Raw genomic sequence first — 16,494 nt, 5'->3', positions numbered from 1 at the left:
TAAGTTAATATATCAAGTTTATTTTAATTTAATTCTGAATTAACTCATTTTTTAAATTATTTTTTTAAAAGCCACGTTAATTATTATTATTGTAGTTAAAAAAACATACTTAACAAGTTAAAAAAAATATATACTATTTTATCCCGTTTAGTAGGCCTAGCCGTTCTCACAAGGATTGAGCTTCGAATTTTCTCCCTCACATCGAAGCTTAAAATCATTCTTTTGTCAATTTACACTTGGAAAGATCTGACCTAAATTAATTTGATTCTGTGGAGTACTCGAGTTGAGCAAAAAGCTTATTCTGTTCAGATTGGAAAGATTTTGGCATGGATCCAGAAGCTGCAAAGACCGCGCGAGAATCGCTGGAATTAGCTTTTCAAATGTCAAACGTTTTGGACACTGGGCTCGATCGACACATGCTTTCAGTACTCATTGCCTTGTGTGATTTGGGTTTAAATCCCGAGGCTTTGGCTGCTGTTGTAAAAGAACTCGGAAGAGAAGACTCTTGCCCACCACCAACCCCTACTGCTCCATCTGCTCCTTAAAACAGGTTTCTGCTACTCAGCATCTGCTTTTTCTCTTCTTTTTTTGTCCGTGGCTGTGTATGATGAGAATTCGTGATTGGTTCTTGGTGTTTTGAAGATGTTGCTGGAATTGTACTGTAGATTTGCAATTATAGTTAATGTAAAATTGTTGGGTTTTAATGTATTGTAATAGAAAACCAAAGCTAGTGTAAAGATGATGTTTCTACTCCAGGTTGAATCCGTTAGCGACTAGTTTTAACTTCCTATCATCCTATCATTGTCCTGTTAGTTTATAATCAATTGCCATGAAAGTCACAGTTGTCGTTCTTTGTTTTTTTTTTTTTTTTTTTTTCAGGAAATGATTTCTCTCCGGTGATATTGTTCTTGTTTTGAGGAAGTGAAAATTTTCTCTGAAAATCATCCTTGCTGTTACCTTTTTCTCAATGAACTCTCTATCCCTGGCATATCTGGTGTTCTTTTTGGTTCACTGTTATCTTTTTCTATTAGTTGTAACAAAACAAAAATCTGCCTTATTTATATGCTTGAGCTTGGTGAATTAGGGGTTACAAGTAGAACTAGCACTTTATGCATTTGAATGTTACTGAAACATCTATTGGAATTTTGGATTTCATAAGCTGAAAAATCAATCAATTGTCACTTATTTGAAGTTTGAACTGCTCTCATGCTATGGCATTTCTTGTCAGTGAAAGGATTTAATACTTGTGAAGACTTAGAAAACAAAGACAAGTTTCTGTTGATAAGGAAAGTTAATTTGGATCTGTTTGTACTGCATTGAGACTTGAAGCTATCCATGACATAAACTAGTTCATCTCTAGCAAACTCCATCTGAAGCTAATTTGTCCTTGACATAATTATAAAAGAAGTTCCTCGCCACATTTGAATTAGTCATAATATTTGATGTTTGTATACTACAATCAAAAGCGTAGCTTTTATCTGCATCAAAAAGTTCTTTGCCTCTCAGAGTCAGCGATTCTTTTCTTTCCAACCTCTTCATTCTTCTCCTTTGTGTGGATTGCCAATTGACATAGCCTAAGCCAACTCTTGCTATCCTGTTGACTTGCTCTCATTCTTGCATCTGGAGCTCTCTCTTGCTCTCATCTCTGTTTTCATCTTTTCTCTTTCGCTCTCACCTCTGCTTGCTCCCTTCTCTGTTTTCATTCTCGTTCACACTTGTTCTCCCCTGTCGTTGGCTCTCGGCGAACACAGAAGAAGAACACTAACAGTCACTAGCTCCAACGAACACAGAAAAACCGAAACTGTTGCTGGCTCTCGTCGGTTGGCGAACACAGAAAAACGACTATGGTCTATGTTTTATTGTCTCCAAGGTAGTCATTGCTTGGGATTGCATTTCCATTTCTTAAGAGTTTCATATACTCAAAGAAATAAAGTTATTGAGTTGTAATTTGTGGATGTGATGCTAGATTTATAATTTGTGGATTTGTAATTATATTCTTGAGTTGTGATTTAAGATTTTGTAATTTGTAGATGTGGATGTGAATGCTAGATTTGTAATTTGTGGATTTATAATTAAATTCTTGAGTTGTGATTTGAGATTTTATAATTTCTTGAAGAAATTTTTTGAGAGTTACTCTATGGATGGTCTGAATTTGTAATTTCTGAGATTTTATTAATTTTTTGTTTAATATGCATGTAGTGGAAACAATTCATTGAATCCGGATTCTTCCTTTCTCTAAATGAAAGGGAAGAAACCGAATGGCTGAACTAAATCGAACTGAAAAAATTGGTTTGATTCAATTAAGTTCTTTCATTAAATCGGTTCAATTTGATTTTTATAATTTTAATAAATAGGTTTTTAGTTTAATCGGTAAACCAAATCAACCCAATACTCACCTTTAGTTTCCACCTAAGGAATAAGTGGTATTCTATTGTTATCAATATTGAGAATTAGGAATCTCTTTCCTAAAAGATATAATTTGGCAAAAAGTTTAAATTTGCTTTTGAACTATACAACAGGAGCAAAAAATGCTAAAAATCATCTTCTAGTGTGTTCTCCTCAGTCAATTTGACCTTATTTGGCCTTTTTAAAATAATTTAGGAATAAATTTAGACCGACTTATGGTTCGGGGATAAATTTGATTTTTTAGCCGATATTATACCTTGTTCTTGATGATCCTAATGGTATAGTTTTAGATAAATTCTGATGGAAAATTTTAGATGACGTGGTTTATTCAAGAGAGAAGGTAGTACCCTATGGTAATTTAGTATCTGCTGACAATATTGATCTTAATCGAGTATTTATGACTTCTCTCATTTCAAAAGTTATCTTCCAGCAGTTAGACATTTTCTTTCCCTTTAAAAATCAGTAACTAGCACAAGAGATCAGATTACGTGATACTCTGTGTTATGTCCACTCTATAACCTGGAGATCAATGATTGATCCGTCTTAGGCTTCATGTTTTGCTTCTGAAGTTGTCATTAAAATTTAACTGAATCTACTTCTATTGTCCCCGGAATTTGGAAATATGGATAGTTGTGTCGGCTGTCGAAGGCCCAACTTTACTAATCCATCGTCTAGTGTCCTAGTTCCAAATGGCCTCCTTCAAATTTTAAATAGATATAGTAGAATTTTATTTCATTTTATTTTTATTTCTTTTGTTCACAGGCTCCTTCAGTACCTTTAGTTTGTGACTTATTTATTGTGATTTAAGTTGTTTTTGGTATTTATTTTTGTCTTAGATGTCTGTAACTATAAGTTATTATTTACTTAATTTTCCATTTATTAATATCTAATTTTTCATGTTTCTTTAATTTGGATAAAGATGATTGACATTTTTATTTTTAAACTGATCTTATTATATAGTTTAATTCTTTTGGTATGTGAATTTTATTTAAAAATTTGGTATAGTCTCTTATATAATTAAGTTTATATATTTGTATATTTATGTTCATTAAACTGGTAATCTTATACTATGATTTTTTGTGTTAAATATTTTGGGTTAGAGTTTATAATAGGAATGAATATTGTGTTAATATATGTAGGAGTGAGCAGTATTTGGTTTAAATCGAAAAAACCGATCGAATCGAATCGATTTAAAAATTTAGTTCGATTTTTTTATATATTTCGGTTCGGTTCGATTTTTAATTTTAGAAATTTTGATTATTTCAGTTCGGTTCGGTTTTGATCAGAAAAAATCAAAATAATCGAACTGAATCGATTAGTGATAATAATATGTTTTTTCAATAATATGGAGAAATTAAATCATAGATTAAAATATTTTAATTAAATTTGTAAATATTAAAAATAAAGTGTAAAAAATAAAAAAATATTAAAAATCGAAATTGATCAAACTGAATCGAATCGATCAGATCGGTTCGGTTCGATTCGATTTCTGATTAAAATCGGTTCGGTTCGGTTTTTATAAACACTAAAATTTCAGTTTTCAGTTTATTCGGTTCGGTTCGATTTTAAACCGAACCGACTGAATGCTCACCCCTAAATATATGGTCTAATAGCATTAAAAATTTTGATCTTTATATATTTTTATGGTTTAATCTTAGACTTTAAATTTTAGTACCATATTCTAAAAATTTAAATTTAAAAAAAAAATTATTCAATTGAAAAAAAAAATTTAAATATAATTGTATATGTGGCACTTCATGTATCATTTTTTAATATTTTCTCAGCTAGCGGCATGTCCTTATTGAGACAGCTATTCTGTTATGTTCATCTTGCAAAAAGTGCTAATATGTTTTTTTCAAATCTTACTCTATTCAAACTGCTGTTTGGTTAACGTGATTATACAAACTTATCTTCCCTTTTATTCTTTTTTGTCCATCAAACATTTAAAATTATTAAAAAAATATCACATGTATCAAACCACACTTTCTCAAATTATCTTTTTTAAATTGGATAATTTTTTTTCAAAATTTTAATTTTTAATTTGTGGTATCAAAATTAAAAGACCTTATTTGGTTTGGGTAACCCAACTGACAAATTTCAAAATTTTATTTATTTGATTAGCCATTTTTTCTTTTCTTCACACGAAATCTGAGTCCTTTCATTTTTTATACATAAGTAATTTACTTTTCTTAATTTAATTAAATAACTTTGTGAAAAGTAAATTTCTTAAAATGTAACTTATTTGAATTAAACAACGCAAAAAATTAAAATTAAAACTTGAAAAAAACCTAAAGATTAAGAATTTTTATTTCTATCGGCCCTTAATATAAGAAAGAAAGGTCAAATATATATATTTTTACACTTATGAGTTTTACTTAAAAAAACCTTTCTCATTCTGAATTTAATTTGAAAAACGTTGCACATCTCAACTATCCAAAAAATATAATTAAAATGGGCTTATAATTTTAGTACAAAATAGTATGAATTACATATATCCATAACACTTAAATTATTTTTTAATTTTATCATTATCTGTAAATAATTTAATAATAATTATGGTATAAATTTTAAATAATAATAATTATGCTCAATATATAAATTTTAAAATTAAAATTAAAATTTATTCTATATTTTCTACGCTAAAAAATCTCTCCTTTTTTGCTTAAGAATGCTACGGCCTAATTGCAATAGTAATAATTCAAATGATACAAATCATTTTGATATCTTTCTTTTTCCTCTCACGTACTCTATATGTATAGGATATTTTCATATTTTCCGAGTATTTTTGCTATTTTTTATTGAATTTTGATTTTTTATACTAGAATTATCAATAATCAAATAAAAATTTTCGATAGACCTAGTCTGTGTTTTTGGTTATTTATTTATATTTTTATTTGATTTTATATTATTAACTCATATTTAAGCATTATAACAGGTAGTAAAGGCGGCTAAAGTTTCCCTTCAATAGTTTGGGGGTGACCCAGCTTCTCTTTCAGAGAATTGATTTACATCATTTTTTTTTTTATTCATTTTCCTTAAATTTCATAGTTAAATAAGTTACTTCATTGTTATAATTTTCTTAATTTTTCTTAATTTTTACTTTATTTAATTTATTTTTTTGTTATATTTTTTTATGCCATATTTAATTTATTTTTTTTCTTTGCATATTTTTCTTCCTTATTTAGTTTATTGCTTACTATGTATGTTTGTGAATATCTTTACATATATTAAAATAAATTTCTTATCTAAATTAAAAAATAAAAAATATTTCTTACATTTTTTAATTTATTTCTTTCTTAAATAAAAATATTTCTTTCCATAATTAATTTATTACTTTTATATTTAATTTATTCATTTCATTTTTGAATGATTTTTTTCCTTTTATTTTTTTGTTTGAATTTATTTTTCTTATATTTTTTATTATTTATTTTCTATGTTAACTTTTTCAAATATAATAAATTGAGTTGTGATAAATAAACTTAAATACAAGAAGAGAATCATGTTACAGATAATACAAGTTTTGGCCGAAACCTCCCTCTTCATCTAGTGTGTAATTCCTTTCTTTATTAGACTTACGTAGCATAGAGTGTGAAAGCCCATTTAGACATGGCCATTCATTGAAATGTCTTAAAAGTATTTTGTAAAAAATAATAAGCTTAAGGTCTTGTAATAACTTAGCTTGATTAGTGAATTTTTAATTAGTTTTTTTTTTTTTTTGTGTGTTTCTAAATGAATTTTTTTTCTATTCTCTCCTTTTTTATGGACTTTTGGGATTGATTTTATTTTCTTTCCTCTTGTTTTTAATTTAGCACTTGATTATTATTTGATAATTTAAAAGCAACTTTAATATGATAGAAATATGGTTATGTATGTTTAAAGAGATTTATATTTTGGCATAGTAATGACTAAATAGTAATGACCTTAGGACAAATTAATCACAAAATTGGATTTGAGATACATGTCCAAAAACCTAATGAACCCTTTTACTATATGTGCCAAAAACTTAGAAAATCATGCCTTTTTAGGCTCTCTAATTTAATGCAAATTGGTCAATGGCATGAAAAGAGTATAGGAACATGTTTAATTAGACCAACTTGATAACTCCTTCATATTAAGTTAAAGTAGAAATTTGACACGTTTAGACTCATAGACGCGTATGAAATGGGTATTTTTACGTGATCGGTGCGTGTGTAACAAGTACATTGCATATTGCCTTAAATAGATTTGCTCAATAAATACTTCCAAGATATAAAAATCAATGTAAGTGGCTGGTACTGGTTCTTAAGTCTAGACAAGAGTATCTAACACTTTTCCTTTCTCATACTCACTATCTTGAACCTAGATCATTAGGTTATGGATTAAGAAGGATAGTGGATCCCTATTAAAGATAAGTCGCTCAACCATATCATTCTATTTGTCCTTCCTTTTATCAGAATAGGACTCCTTTTATTAGGGTAGTGACTCATTTTCTTCGCTTGTCACCGCCAGTTAAAATATCTAAATCTCATAGTAGTGTACTTATAGGAAGACACACTACAAGAAAAATATTCACTATGAGAGAATATTTTATCATTAAATGTTAAAAATTGATGGTTAAAAATCATTAATGGCCATTTTATTCAGTCATTAAGTGGTAATTAAAAGTTCTATCGTTAGAAATTTTTAACAAGAATATTATATATTAGTAGTTAATACTAATTACGACAACACAATAATTAATCGTTAAAATTATAATAATAACAATAAATTTATCTTTCATTAATGATAATTAATATGATCATAAAAAAATTTACTAACGAAGATGAAAATTATTGTTAAAATTTAAATAAAAAATTATTATTTTTCTATATAATAATTTTATAATATTTATAATAATTGAACATATGATCTATAAGTTATATTGCTTGTTAATTTATAGTAACAGATGGTAATACCTCATTCCTTTTCTTTTTTATGTGAAATTTGGAGAAAAAAATATGCTTACATTTTAACGACCAACACTCTTATTTTTAACGAGAATATTTCACTAACACTTGTTAAAATTTCACATAATAATGACTAATTATATTGTTGGTTATTATATATATATATCATTAACGAGAAAAAAATTAAATTAGTCGATATTTTTTTATTATTAAAAGCTAAATTTCTTATAGTGATAAGACTTTAATTAGTTATGGAAAATTCGTACGACCACAACTACTCATACACAATGGAATAACAACTTCTAATATCTCCTTTACCCATAGAACCATCAACAAAGGAAGGTTCTCTCTCAAGAAAGAAGAAGAGAAGAAGAAGATGAAGATAAAAAAGAGGAGAGAAAATGGAGTTTTAATCTCCCACTTTGCATGTGGGTAAATTAGGGCTTAAAGAATTGCGTCTCTAATGCTCTATAATTATTTTTAGCTCCTAGATTAGTCCCTAAGCTTTCAAAATTATACAAAAGGCCCTATCTCCTTTGTGTTGGCTGAATATACTAACAAGTATGTCCCGTTCGGTCCTTGCTCCTTCAAAGCCTTTTGCCTATTAAACCTTCGACCCAAATAGACTTTAGGCTTTATGGGAAAAGCTTTGCAGTATACAAGAAGTCTTCGATCACGCCATGATTGAATAGCTCCTATCTCTCCTTTTTTGTGTGAGCATGCTAGAGTAACTTGGTTTTCTATTCCTTGCTTCTATAAGCCCAATTCAATGGGCTTTCCATCCTTTGTAGTATGGTGAAATTATTTAGTTAAGAAATTTAAACAGAATTTATTTCATAAGGAGTGGTTGTTGTTGCTTATACTTGCTGGTATATTGGAAAAGTTTAAAATATTGTCGTGTTTTATCATGGCCATCAGATTCTACCAAGTAAGTTAAAAATTCAAACAGGCCTACAATCAAATGGTTTGGTCCTTGTACCTTCAAAATAATTATAGAGAGGATGAATGGAAATTTAAAATCAACTTGTAATAAAAAAATTTAGCCACAAAATTTAATAACAAACGAGACTAAAATAATGTCCAAAAGTTGCTCTATCACACTTGTATTATTCCATCAATATGATTAAAAATGAATATTATAAAGTAATAAAACCCATATTAGAACCCCACAAAATAAAATTTTATAAGTAGTTAAAAAATAAAACAAAAATGAACATCTTTAGAAAGAATAGAAGATAAACATAAAATCAACAAAAACAATTCTAATTATAGAGAAAATATCAACTTATTCGATTTATGTACATAATATAGGTGAATTTATAAGAAAAAATTATTGCAATCCTAATTAAAGTAGAAAAAAATTATTGAAATAGAAAATCCTATTTAAATTGAAAAAAAAAACTAATTCTAATAAACGATACTAATCTTAGTTGAAATAAAAAACTATAATAGATAATTCTAGTTGAACAGAGAAATTCTACTTCAATTATAAAATCCTATATGAATTAGAAAAATCAATAAATATGAAGCGACCCAAAATACATTAATTGTGCCTAAATAAATCATAAATAAATTTTAAATAAATTTTGAAATTCAAAATAATTCAAAACCTAAAATTACTACAATAGAAAATACGGAACAGCTTAAGAAAATATGACCTCATGTCGTTAGCTGCCATAAGTGATTTTAATATATCTTGTTAAAGCACAGTGCAAATATCTTTCTATGATTGCTCTCATACTTTTAAAAGACAATTCTCATTTGGAACACTTTAAATCAATGATAACTTAATTTCTCAAAATTTGAAAGTAAATGATCTTGAACAATGTTAAATCTCCTGTGCACTTCAGATTATGGAAAAATAATACTCGTGTACACGCATCAATCGGGTTCCCTCAAACAGGTTATCAACAAAAAGAGGTGGCTTCCTCCTCCCAAAGCTAGTATAAACTAAATAGTGATGCGGCCTTAAAAGAACATCACCAGCTTTGCTCAATGGCACTTAGGGATCATGTGGGACAGATTACAGATGGAATCGCTCAGAATGGATCCTGCTCCTTCCCTTTAGCTGGGGAAAATAGAGCTGAGACGGCAGCTGATATGCTTGCAAAAGCCATATAGTATCAATCTATCATCTTTAAGTCTAATTCTGAGATTCTCGTCAAAGCCATTAATGCAACTTTCCATCCGTGCTTTAAACCACAGGAGATTTCTCGGAGCATTAAGCTTTTATTTTAGAATCGCTTCACAGAATTTAAATTTGTTCATTGTTTAGCAAAGCTAGCTTTTGCCTATTGTATTCCTTGTAATTGATTGACTTCGGTGCCTGCAAGTCTTTAGGCTATTTGTATGTCGGAGGCTTCTTGATTAATACAATTGCAGTTAAAAAAAAGAAAAAAGAAAGAAAAACTGGCTGACTAAAATAATTTAACATCAATTACTCTAACTTTAGTAACTGGAACTTCCAGCACAGTTCAACAACTTGCAACAAATGCGTGTGTATATGTATTTCAATTTTTGAGTTTTCATTTTTTATTCAAGCAGCAAGAGTATGCAGGTTACACATAAATAGTTTTATCTAGTTTTCATATTAAATAAATTTGTTTATGATACTTGGTTTGCAAAAGAGAGAAATTGTAGAAGTTCAAATTCAGATAAGGAAAAGAATAAAAAATTTTCATGTTTTCTAGAAGATGAACAACCACATAAAACAACTACGTTGCAATTTGGAGTTTACAAAAGTTCAAGAGACAAGTTCATCACTCCATACAAAGATCATATCTCACAATGTCACATCTTTATTTCTGATGATTATTTCACAACAGTTGACCTCATCAATTGTAAATGATGAGTCAAACCCTTACAGGCTCCCATCAGTTTTCTGCAGAATATAATAAATATGCAAAACTGATATTGATATCTTCAAAGGCAGAATGAAAGATACAATGGTAAAAAGTTCCATCAATTGTAAAGATACAACGGTTAAAAGTCATCCTTGCCCTTTTATCTTTTCTTTTTCTTTTGTAAACGCTTTCATCCTTCCACAATTTTTTGATAAATTACACTTTAATCCCTATCTTTTAGCATATTTTTAAAATCAAACACTTAAATCCCCTATAACTAATTTATCCAAATTAGAGACCGCACTATTCATTTTTATGAAAATATCTTTATTATCCATTTTAAATGGATAAACTACACTTAAATCCTTAAATTTTTACATAATTAATGAATCAATTCATATATTTATAAAATGTATACTTAAATTCCTCTATAATAAATTCATTCTCATTTATTATGATTTAAACATTTTGATCCTTCATTTTTTCTAAAGAACAATTAAATCCTCATTAATTTTTATCTATAATATCTCATTTAACTAATTTTTAATACTTTTTGTTCATCAATTTTCATTCATTAAAATACTTCAATACATATAATTTCAAAATTTTCAGAAAATATTTACAATTTTAGCTATTTTTAAATGGTATCAATTAACTTTTTGTTAAATTATAAACTTTTATAAAGAGTATTTTAAAAAAAAAATACACTTTTAAAAATTTAACCATCTACTAGTTTTGAGCTATTATCTATAATGAATGGAAGAATTGTAATTTTAGGCGGATTAAATATAGAGTGATTAAAGAATTCAGTTTTGAAAATGCATATTAATGCTAAAATTTAGGAATCAAAATGTAATTTACATTAAAATTCTTCATCTATATTAAAAACGTTTTAAATGTTCATGAGACTATTTTAAGTATTTGAACCGTTATTCTCCCTTTAATCGGTTGGCTAACGAAATTATGAATTAAAAACCTTAATTATATAAAAATTTAAGTGCTCAATTGTAGAAATATAGAAATCCATTAATTACGTTGTTAACACTAAAATATAATTTACTTTTTTAAATTTCTTTTATATGAACAGTAACTTGCCCCACCATCTGCACATAATCACAAGCCTTTATATGTTTTTTTCATTTTAATTTTAATTACCTTAAAATATTTAATATTATTTAAAATAATAAAATAATTCTATTTAAAATAAAGGGTAACTCACTCTTCGTAGAGTTAAAATAATTTATTCTATAATGGTTCTTTATTGTTTTTTAATGTTTTTGCTTTTAAAATTTTATTTTTTTAAAAAAAAAAATTTACACTATATATTGTTGAATTTTTGGGCAAAACAATGTTGGGAGTTCCTTTCAAATATTTATTTGCTACTAACAATATATCAAATTAAAGTTTTTAAAATAGTAAAATATGTTAAAAAATTTAGTAATTCTAAAAATTTATCCCATTTTTAATTATTTCAAATATTAAATAAGCTATCACTATATATTATATTTTAAAAACATTTTCACATATATATATACACACACTTAAACCAAATTAATATTATAAAGTAAAAAAAAAAACATATATATGAACAAAACACTAGTGAATTAAGATGGAATTTTGTTATTCAAAAATGGTCTCTTATTATCTACTTTAGCTTATATTAATTTTAAAATTATAACAGCTTATTTTAAACTACATATGGATAAAATAATTAGATAATTTTTTAAATAAATTATAAATAATTTTTTTTGTAAATATGTAGATAATAATAATAATAATAATAATTTTTAATAAAAAATATTTTTTCGCGCAATAGCATCTTAACTTGTAATAATCTGAAATGGAAAATTAAGATAAAACGAACAACAGAAATGATTTTTGCCTGGTTGCTCTAAAATTTTTCGCCCCAGCAGTGGGCTCAACCAATTTGGAAATTTTAACTTTTCAGATTTAAAAAAGAAAAAAAATAGCAATTTAGATTTGAATTAAAACTATTTATCAAATATAAATTTAACCGTGATAGACGCCCATTGTGTTTTTTTTTTTTTTTAAACAAAAAATAAACAAAGCCTACTCAGTTTGTTTAGTTGATGCGTATCACGTACGGAGTATTCATTTTAAATCGAAAAAATTAATTAAAATTGAATTAATTTAAAATTTTTATTCAATTTTTTATTCATTTCGATTCGATTTTTAATTTCAAAAATTTCATTAATTCAATTTGATTTTAATAAAAAAAAATTAAAAAAATTAAACTGATTAATAATAATAATATATTATTTTCAATAATATAGTAAAATTACACTATATTAAAATTAAAATATTTTAATTAAATTTTAAAATACTAGTAAAAAATAAAAAAAATATTAAAAATCTAAACCGATCAAATCAATTCGATTTGATTTTTAATCAAAATCGATTCAATTTAATTTTTATAAATACCAAAATTTTAATTTTTAATTTATTTAATTTGATTCCACTTTAAACCGAACAAACTTCACCATAGAGCAGGCGGCTTTCAAAATTTTAAAAAAAATTCTTATTTTATATTTAATATAAAAATATTTATAGTAATTTATTTTATTATATATATTATAAAATATATTTAGTTATATTATTAATTAATAAAAAAAATCTATTATCTTCTTTTTAAATATAAATAAAATATATTTAGTTAGTTTTGTTATTTTTTTTACTATACCTTTTAATTTTTATAATATAATAGTAAATATATTTTATATAACAATTAATGTTGTTAATATAAAAATTTTTAATTTTATATTATATATATTGTAATAAAAATAAATTTTATTATATATATTATAAAATATATATTAATTATATTATTAATATTCAAATAAAAAAATATTACTGATATTATTTAATTCTAAAATAATATTATAATACAAATAGACGTCTACAGTTATAAAAAATAATTCAATAAAATATAAATTTAATTCTTATAATTTTAAATATTTATATTTATTTATTTTCTTTTTTATAAATTATAAACAACCCAATAATTCGTATATATCTAATAATAGAGTAATATTATTTTATAACTCTAAATCTGCCGCTCTCATGCAGGACAATAGATGTTTAAAGTTACAAGAATTAAATTTACATATTAATTTCAAAACAAAAATTTTATAAAAAAAATTATTCAAAAAACTTATAACAGATACAATTTAATTTTTTATAAAAAAATTAATTGGTTAAAAATAATAAAATATATTATTATAATATATTATAAAAAATAAAAAATATATTTATTATTACAAAAAATATTATAAATAATATTATTAAATTAATATAACATAACATAAATAATACTATTAAATTAATATAATATAATTATATTATTATAATATAATAATAATTAAAAAAGTTTAAAAAAAAGTATTTTAATTTTTATTAAAATTAAAGCAAGCTGCAACGGGCTTTTACCTGTTACAGGCTTTAAAAATGCTCAATCCATGGCAAAAAAAAGGCTTTGTTTTTAAAAGGAAAAAACACACACAATAGGGCGCCTATCAAATGTGGCGTTCAAACACCTCTTTGGCAAATGTTTTGCCCCACCCCTGATTTTCAAATAATTTTTTTTAACACTAAAAACATAAAAAGCACCAACCAACTTTGAGCAACCAACATGATACGATTAAACATTATTTAGGCGCACAGTCTAAATATATGTGAGTCGGAATGAAAAAAAAAAAAGATGTTTAACTAAACAGAAAAATCCTCCACTCTCATTCAGTATCTCCGAGTTTAATATCAAATTTTAAACTAAAGAAATTTAAGTGAAATAAGATTATCTATACCATCTGTTAGTATTAGACACTCAAACATGTATTTAAGGCATTCAAGTACAGAATCAGATTGGATTGAAATTTTGTGGTAATAAGGAAAATTGATTTTGGATCATAATGACACCCAATTCATACCATCTCATCGCATGCAATTAAAGAATGACACTATGAACCCCATGTTAAGCAGTGAACGAGTGACAAGGGCACAAAATAGTGTAATAGATCAAAATAATTTAAAATCAACAGTTGAACTTCTACACACACAAGCTGCAATTCTTTTTTCACCTGAAATAGATAACTTACAATTTTTTTTTCAAGACATGTCTAGAAACTACTGTAGCCAGATAAAATGGTATAGATTTATGTCCTTAAGTTAAAAGAATTTTCATAATCAATAATGTTGTCAAATAAAAAAGAGTCGTTTATGAGCTTATCGAGATCGATGTTTGATTGCTTATCCTCCTAGGCTAAGACTACTAAAAGAGACCAAGGGTAACCAAGTCAGTCTAGAATGAAGATTGCAATACCTTAGAGCGACATTAGTAACCAAGTCTTTTTGCCATATTATCCTCAACACTTTACAGATTTTGTCATACGACCAGTGAAAAAGCACAAAGCCAAATTGTCACTTCATTAACCCACTGCCAACCAGGATTAACACATGCTCCTTCCTTTCATTCAAGTTTTTCGACTCTTTTTAAATCTTTCCATCAAATTGTTGACTAAAAAGCTGCAGAATTTGTGTAACATCAAGAAGTATTATGCGGACATTTACTCTAATTTTAATTTAACACTTCTATGGAAAGAAAAACTTAAAAAATCAGACCAAATCACAGATTTATTTATATGAATTCACATACTTGGACTTGGACTAAGACAACCTGGACGCTGACATGTTTTTGCCTGTGTTGTTGGAAGACAAATTGCGTTCTAAGTTGAATATGCGCTCATCAATAACTAGGACTCGGTAAGGTAAATAAGTTTAATTTCTGAGCCTAAAATAGTAATTTAGCTTGTCATACTCATCAATTATTTCTGAATTTGATGCTTACAAATTAAACCATTAAAACATGTAGGTTGACCCTTCGTTATTTTAAATTTTTAATCCATCTAAAACCAATGAAAACTCTGATCTTAGGGTACTTCATTTTGTTTTCCTTTTCCATTTCAAAAGCAATTAAAACACCTCATTTGAATAGATTATGTACAGTAACTAAATCAATCAACCAACATGCTAGAATTCACGGAAAAACCGTTTGATTTAATAAAACCACACACCTTTTGAATTCTTGAATACAAAATAAAGGGAAAATCCACCCATACCTTGTCAGAACTCTGTTTCTCTTTCTCCGCCTTTTCTTTCTCAGCCTTCTGCTTGAGCTTCGCCAGCCTTTCCCTCTCCATTTTCTTAGAACACATGTTAAACAATTGTCAAATAAAACTAAAGAAAAAAATATATGGAATTGGGAATATCAAACACAAAAACAGACTCGCACAAATGAATGTGGAATTAAAGTCCGCCAGGTTCATCCATGTCTCATATTAGAGGAGATGGAGGAAATCAAACGTAAATATCATCTTCATATGACACAAAGAAATCATACTTATATGATTCTAAAATTACTTTGTGCAACAAGTAGTCACACTAATAAGCTCCATATTTCATTTTCCTTTCCGTTCCTTCATTTTCCTGGCAACCAAAAGGAGTTCTATAGGTTTTTTTCTTTCTAAACAAAATCATCAATTGTTATTAATAAATAAAAGCCGTTAGATCGACTGGGCACCAAGGAACCACCTGAACTCAGTTAATCCAACGGTTCACCGGATCATTCATTACAACAACATATCTCACATAAAAGAAGTAACGCAGTTACCTTATCAACACAGCAAATGATAACATGCCTTTACTATAATATATCTAGCTTATAATACTTTATTTCTCTTCTATTTCCCTAGACCAAACAGGCACTCAATCAAAACTAAGAGGAGAAGCAAAGAAAAAGTAACCTGGATATAGACGTTCTCAGCGGCGCGTTCCTCCTCGCTCAGGATACGGCCCCTGTCATCGCTGAAGCAGCGAGTTGCTCTCCAAGTTGACTCGATCGAGCGAGAGCGAGTAATACAGAGTCTGCTCACTGCGAATCTGGTTGCCATTTCACGAGTTTTAGCGACGAGGATGTGTGTATTTTAATAAGGGTCTTTACGATGCTTTAGGCATTTTTTGGGCTTCTAGAGGCTGGTAGAGTGGAGAGAGCAGTGTTACCTTTTGTTATAATATCCCTCAAGTATTAATTTTTTATTGAGTTGTGATCAATTTTTCAAATCTGGCCCGATAATTGAGTATTATTAAATAAATATTATAATATTAATTATAATATCTTATTAAAATTAATAACTTATATATTTTATAAATAATTACTGAAATAAGTTTAGCTAAATTTTAAAATCTTAAAAATAATTTAAATTATTAAATAATAATATTTAACAGAGAAATACTTAAAATTAAAATTT

General features: G+C 26.8%; 2 protein-coding genes across 4 annotated transcripts; one reads left to right on the top strand and one right to left on the bottom strand.

The window, feature by feature from the left end:
- Positions 1 to 136: 136 nt before the first annotated feature.
- LOC110624133 (mitotic-spindle organizing protein 1B-like) lies at positions 137 to 3,266 on the top strand. 2 transcript variants are annotated; one of them, XR_002489394.2, is made up of 2 exons: positions 137 to 550; positions 880 to 1,191. XR_002489394.2 is itself a non-coding variant. In XM_043960608.1 (2 exons), exon 1 carries the CDS (start codon positions 327 to 329, stop codon positions 543 to 545), a length of 219 nt encoding a protein of 72 aa, XP_043816543.1. In that variant the 5' UTR covers positions 137 to 326; the 3' UTR covers positions 546 to 550; positions 1,229 to 3,266. The 2 variants fall into 2 exon arrangements, 1 of the variants encoding a protein (XP_043816543.1); XM_043960608.1 differs by lacking the exon at positions 880 to 1,191 and adding an exon at positions 1,229 to 3,266.
- A 6,759-nt stretch (positions 3,267 to 10,025) lies between these two features.
- On the bottom strand, positions 10,026 to 16,242 carry LOC110624402. Of its 2 annotated transcripts, none has more exons than XM_021769520.2 (3): positions 15,991 to 16,240; positions 15,307 to 15,390; positions 10,026 to 10,212 (listed from the first exon to the last, which is right to left on the bottom strand). In XM_021769520.2, exons 1-3 carry the CDS (start codon positions 16,135 to 16,137, stop codon positions 10,192 to 10,194), a joined length of 252 nt encoding a protein of 83 aa, XP_021625212.1. In that variant the 5' UTR covers positions 16,138 to 16,240; the 3' UTR covers positions 10,026 to 10,191. The 2 variants fall into 2 exon arrangements, with proteins under 2 accessions (XP_021625212.1, XP_021625211.1); XM_021769519.2 differs by lacking the exon at positions 10,026 to 10,212 and adding an exon at positions 14,331 to 14,713 and having other exon boundaries at positions 15,991 to 16,242.
- Between the last annotated feature and the right edge of the window lie 252 nt (positions 16,243 to 16,494).

Source organism: Manihot esculenta, chromosome 10, assembly GCF_001659605.2.
Source record: "Manihot esculenta cultivar AM560-2 chromosome 10, M.esculenta_v8, whole genome shotgun sequence".
Taxonomy (NCBI): Eukaryota; Viridiplantae; Streptophyta; class Magnoliopsida; order Malpighiales; family Euphorbiaceae; genus Manihot; species Manihot esculenta.
Note: the sequence above shows the minus strand (reverse complement) of the source record. Positions and strands in the feature narration are given on the sequence as shown.